This window comes from Procambarus clarkii, chromosome 62 (assembly GCF_040958095.1).
Source record: "Procambarus clarkii isolate CNS0578487 chromosome 62, FALCON_Pclarkii_2.0, whole genome shotgun sequence".
Lineage (NCBI taxonomy): Eukaryota > Metazoa > Arthropoda > Malacostraca > Decapoda > Cambaridae > Procambarus > Procambarus clarkii.
Genome location: NC_091211.1, coordinates 20,262,797 through 20,268,828, shown reverse-complemented (window position 1 = coordinate 20,268,828; position 6,032 = coordinate 20,262,797). Strand labels below are relative to the sequence as shown.

Sequence of the window (6,032 nt, the reverse complement as noted above, 5' to 3'; positions counted from 1 at the left end):
GAAAATGACCTTGGCATCAAAATCCACCACTCACTGAAAGTTGTACAACAGGTAGGAAGGAGCACCAGTCAAAAACTAACCAAACCCAATGGCATGACAGGGCAGATCTCATCGAAACCTTTAAAATACTGAACAATTTGGAGGCTGTTGATCCACACAATTTGTTCAAAAGGTCAGATGTAACACAAACAAAAAGCAACAGTTTCAAGCCCAACAAACCACAATGTGGACTGACAAAAAGAGATCATTTTTCACCCATAGGGTTATAAACCCAAGGAACCGCCTACCCGTCGAAGCTGTAAATGCCACAAGCTGTTAAATTTTAGAATTCAGCTGGAAAAGATAGTCAAGGCAAATGGGGCGACCTTCGACAAGCCGCCGGCTACCTGTCCTCATCGAGGCCAGTAGTGCTAGTAGCCCTAAGGTAAATTCAGTTAAAATGTTAACACAAATAACATAAAAACAATAAGTGTTGCCGGAAACGCTGCACCACATTACTGGATTTACAAACAAAAATATATAAACACTAACTATATAACCATTGTAAACATATGTTCTCGTATTGTTTTAAAATTAAATATTATTATTAGTTTTACCGTGCAAGAGGATATTAGTGGTGCGCAGCGGGGAAGTCCCGTGAGACAAGTGAGCGTCGAGTAACAACAAGTTGGGGGCCGAGTACCCACATATACTCCTTCAAGTAAGTTCTGGGAACTCAATATTTCTCAGAACTCAAGGTTGAGCTGGGAGTTCAACCTTGAAGAGGAGTGGATGGCTCTGCTTCCGCCTCGGCTATAACGGAACACACTTATTTGCCTTTTGGGTCAAAATGTTGCCGCCTGGCATTCCTCTTCTGCGGCCCGCTTTCTGACCCTAGGGGGCCCTATTGCCTGGGGTCGCAGGGAAGGTGATATAATTTACTGTTTTCTGGCGGGGAGTTCTTCAGGCCTAACTTCAGGCCAGGTGGTTTTCGGAGCTGGCTTGGCCCCGAGAGGTGCTGGGAGTTTGTGGGTCTTAATGGGGGTCACTGCAAGACATCGTTGAATTTTGCCCTTTTGGATTTTGAGTATTAAACGGGTTGGCATTAGCTGGTTGGCTTCAGTTTTATTTGACTACTCGTTGGCCGCGTGACACATCGTCGTCTTGGGTCACTAGGTGTTGATAGACAGTTTTCCAGTTGGCTGAGTGTCGGGTGGGTGCTATAGCTCTTGGCTCCCCCCGGGGGGGTGGGGGGGGGGTCACCTGGGTGTCACTGAGCACTTGCTGTGTAGTGCAGTTATCTGACATAAGGCACAGCAGTTTTTTTGTTTTTTTCCATTATATAGCTTCTGCAAGTAAGAGTATTTCCTGGCTTGTGGGAAAGATTGTACATGTGGCCCTCTGTTGTCACTGCCCCTAGTCCTGCAACATTAAGTAAGTTCTTTGCTGGCCTCCATTACTGCCCTTATTCCTTGCCAGTCATCTAATTTATTTAGCTGAATTTACCTGAGGCCATCATCTTACTAGTGGTCTCAATGAGAATAAAAAGTCATCGGCTTATGAAAATTTCCCGTTATTCCTGCACAGGCGCAGTAGTTTCTGAGAGATTTATTTTGTCATTGTTGCCATTGACAACGACAACCTAATGCCCCCATAATTTTTGTATTTTTTAACACCTGGGTACTAGTATAGGCTGAGGCCTATACAGAAAATTTTAGGGTGAAACAAACATAGCAGAAATCCAGTCTCTGTCATCCAACTGAACTGTAAGTCATAAAGTATGTGACAAAGAGGCTCCAAGTCTTAGAATATCTTTGGTGTGAAGTTTGCGAGAGTCCTTGATGTACAGTTGCATGTGGTCCAAAGGGAGGGTTTGGAAGGGCCTTAAATTTTTGTGAATGCATCTCTGTTGATAATTCTGGGCTGGATTGAGCCTTCCACCAGTAGAAATAAATCTTGGTGCTACAGCACATAGCATGTCATTCAGCCTGACTATGCAAGATCCTGGCATAATTACCTAGCAGATCTTATCATATAGAGCAACCAAATGAGAAAAAGTTACTTTTTCTTTTCTGAAAAAGTGATCACTGGATAGGGATAGGGAAAGTGATGGACGCCAGCAAAGAACTTGCTTAATGTTCCAGAATTAAGGGCAGTGACAGCACAGGGTCACATGTACCTTCTTTCCCACGAGCTCAGAAAAGTGGTTTTCATATACAGTTCACTTAGTTTTATTTATTGTTTTTTTTAAACTGTACTGGACACAGACATTCTCTAACATTATGCCCGAAACGCTTTGCGTAATAGTGGCTTTAGGCATTGTATGTACTAGCTCTATCTATAAATCGATCAATCTTTGTGAAATCTCTTGTATATATGTACCTTACCTAAATAAACATTTATTTATTATAACATTTTATTATTTATAAATTTTATTGCAGAGGAATGGCTGCAGCAGAAGAAAAACCACCCACACATCCATGGGTAAAGGATAAGGTGCTTGGTACTGGAGGATTTGGAACAGTTACCTTGTGGCGGCACAATGACACGGGGGAAACAATTGGTAATAATGTATTTTCTTACACTGTACATTATATTTTTTATGATAAAGTACTCAGCTATTAAGTATTGTATCAGGTGTTTCCCATTTGTTACAAGTATTGTTTTAAAACATGTGCTTAGTTTGATTTGTGCACTGGACATTAACATGTTTCTAATATAAAAATAATTTAAACTAAACACAAAGAGCTTATTTTCCTAAGCAAAAAAATAAAAATAAAAATAAAAAAAAATAAAAAAATATTATCTTTAGCCTGTCTGCTTATGCTTAATCCTCTCACTGAAATCCAAGGCCATATTTTTAATTATTCAGTTAAATAAAAAAAATCCAAATTCCTTAGCAATACTTGCTTGAAGTTTGGCCATGTGGTCTTTTTGCTTTATTTGTGGCAAGTCTAAACAACATCAATCAACCTGTCAGCTCAACCAGCTCACTGCATAAACTGTGCCAGTGATCACTCTGCTCATTCTAGGTCCTGTAACAATTTCAAAGTAGAGAAATCCTCCCCTCCCGTCTGCAACTGAAATTCAAGTACAGTACAACATTTTCTTCCCAGGACAAATGCAAATTAAAATACCTGGGCCTCTTTTGACCTATTGTATCTCCTCCCTATATAATTTTTGATCGAGATGGGTGTTTACTCTAATTATGCCATGCGTTTAATCAATATTTATTAATGTGATTGCAAAATCAAATGATCATTATACCATAATTGCATAAGAAAAAATAGTTATACTTGTTAGCTTTTATCTAGTGTGAAACCATATTTATTTGTTTACATTTTACCAGCCTTGAAAAAATGTCGCTGGGGCACTCCAGGCACAGGCACAGAGAATATATTAACACCAAAACATGTCGAGCGTTGGGAAAAGGAAGTGGAGATCATGAACCGTCTCGATCACCATGCAGTTGTCAAATGCTTTCAAGTGCCATCTGAGCTGACTGGGCCCACTGGGGATTTACCAATGCTTTGCATGGAGTACTGCAGTGGGGGGGATCTTCGGAAGGTATGTTGTTCCTTATAGTGTTTTGATATGCTTGCCCCAAAATTTCACATTAATATATACTGTATTGTATTGTACTGTTTTTCCCCATGCATTGATTTTGCAAGTGGCAAATTATAACATACAGTATATATTTTTATAACCCTTGTAGCTATTCCAAAAGTCAAGCATGCTTAGTGATTTAAGGAAGGTTATAATTGACCCAACTTCTGATCTTAAGAAAGACAAGCACAATTCATTTGTGCTTGCACAAATGAATTACACTTTTTCTTGTTTTGTTTTAAAAGAGCATGGAAGAAATACATTGATTTATTTATACCAAATCCCTTCTTAACTTCAGAAAACCTTGTCTATGACTTTTTAAAAGAACATTAGATAAAAGAAGCTGCAGAAGGCCTCTTGGCCAATGCAAGGCAGCTCTCATTTATACCCACCCCAAATACACTCATAAATATATCTGAACCTACCCCCTTGAAAGAATCCAGCAGTCTCATGTCAATTATATTACTGTACCTGGTAATTTGTTCCACAAATCTACAAAACTTTTTCCAAACCAGTATTTATCAAAGTTTTCTGAATCTAAACTTATCCAATTTGTATCTATCAATTTGTATTCTATTTTGTGGTGTTGTATTTAGCATTCTGTTAATCCATCCCATTGCTCATTAAACATTCATGTGTATGATTACAAGAGATTGTGTACACAGATTTGTCATAGAGCAGTAGGGTACAGAGGTAGAGGTGATACCCAAATATCATAATAACAAAGTTATCGCAAATAACCGAACTCAGTTATGGGCTCACTATAGCCCATGCTACATGGACATTTTGTTTTGAGTAGCCAAATCTAAAACAACAACAGGTACTTTACCTTCTCAAACTGTCTTTCAGTATCTAAATGTTATCAGTATTTTAAATAATAACACTGTACCCTGTTTCCCACTTAATCATCTGCAATTTAATATTCCTTTTCCCCTTAGGCTTCTCTTTCATTACCTGTCCTTTTCTACTGCTGCCATGTGTAACATTTTTACATGTTTGCTAAAGTACTCACCTAGTTGTGCTTGCGGGGGTTGAGCTCTGGCTCTTTGGTCCTGCCTCTCAACCGTCAATCAACAGGTGTACAGGTTCCTGAGCCTATTGGGCTCTATCATATCTACACTTGAAACTGTGTATGGAGTCAGCCTCCACAACATTACTTCCTAAAGTGAAAGTGGTACTCATTCTCTGCCCACAGTCTTTTTTTTCTGTACAAGCAAGTGGTGAGTGCTTCACTTGAGTGGTAGCATGTAAAATTCTCTCAACTCGTGTTGCAAGTCCTTCAAAGGTCTTTAATACAGAATATACTTGGTAAAGGCATTTGAAATATCTAAAGTAGATTCCATTTGAGAGAAGCCCCTCAAGAACGGGAAGTTCCTAGAGAATAAAGCATCAAGTATATAACTAGAGTAATGGGTTAAAATGATGTGTAAGCTGGAATTCTGAGGCTGTATAAAATGTTTTTGCTGAAAATTCTGATCATTTTGGTTCATGTACGTTGCTAACAAGTAAAATATTTTTAGTAAATTTTTCATCTTGCTTTGTATACATTACTTAAGGGGCTCGGTGACTGTGCACCAAAATTTCCTCAAAGACACTCAATTATATTGAGTAATATCTTCATGGTAAATGCTCCAACTTTTCCTAGTAGATCAGCATCATACCATGAACAGAAAAAAAAGTTAAAAAACAAAATAGAAAAAAAAATCACAATTTCAAATTTGGTGTCAAAATATTAGTATGTAACCAATTGTTATTTTATTCAGTGTGGTCTCAGAATGGCATATAACATTCATGTTTCATTTTGCAAAATATGTTTGAGAGTATAGTTTACTGTAAAACATTTTTTCAATGTGGCCATCCAAATATGTGCCAAATTTAAACGCAAAAAAATTATAACTCAACATTATGGCTTTATGACTAAATGACAAAGTGATTACCTTAGAACTAAGAACTTTGCACATGTATAAAAAACAGTGAGAATCGGTCAGAAACAGAATTTTTGACAGTGTCTCAAAGTTGAAAATTCTGTTCATAGAGAAAAATGTAGTTAAAGTTCTCGACAAATGTATATAGTACAGTACACTGTACTTTGAATTTATGACATATCTTGTAAATTTTAATTGAGATTGCTTGGCATTCGTACTTGAATGTGTGAAAGTTGTAGTCAATGTGTTGAAATGAAGTCAAGAAAAAAACCCCCCAAAAAACTAAATATATGGATATGTTAGGGATAACTGGAAAATAGACACTAGGCCCCTTAACTGTCTAACAGTAGGTTAGACATATATATGAATGAGATTGAGTGGATATAAATAGGAGCTGCCTCGTATGGGCCAATAGCCAATCTGCAGTTACCTTCATTCTTATGTTCGTATAACAAAACATGTATATTGCAGTAACTTTATTGCCCATATATAAGCGATAAGGCCCTCATCTGGTCCTCATTC

At 37.8% G+C, this 6,032-nt stretch overlaps 1 protein-coding gene across 1 annotated transcript in view; it reads left to right on the top strand.

The window, feature by feature from the left end:
* Positions 1–603: 603 nt before the first annotated feature.
* LOC123766496 (I-kappaB kinase beta) overlaps positions 604–6,032 on the top strand; it is a 28,949-nt gene continuing 23,520 nt past the window's right edge. Inside the window, 3 exon segments of the mRNA XM_045755684.2 lie at positions 604–700; positions 2,421–2,542; positions 3,329–3,546. Of these exon segments, the coding sequence (XP_045611640.2) occupies positions 2,425–2,542; positions 3,329–3,546 (336 nt within the window). The 5' untranslated portion in view covers positions 604–700; positions 2,421–2,424.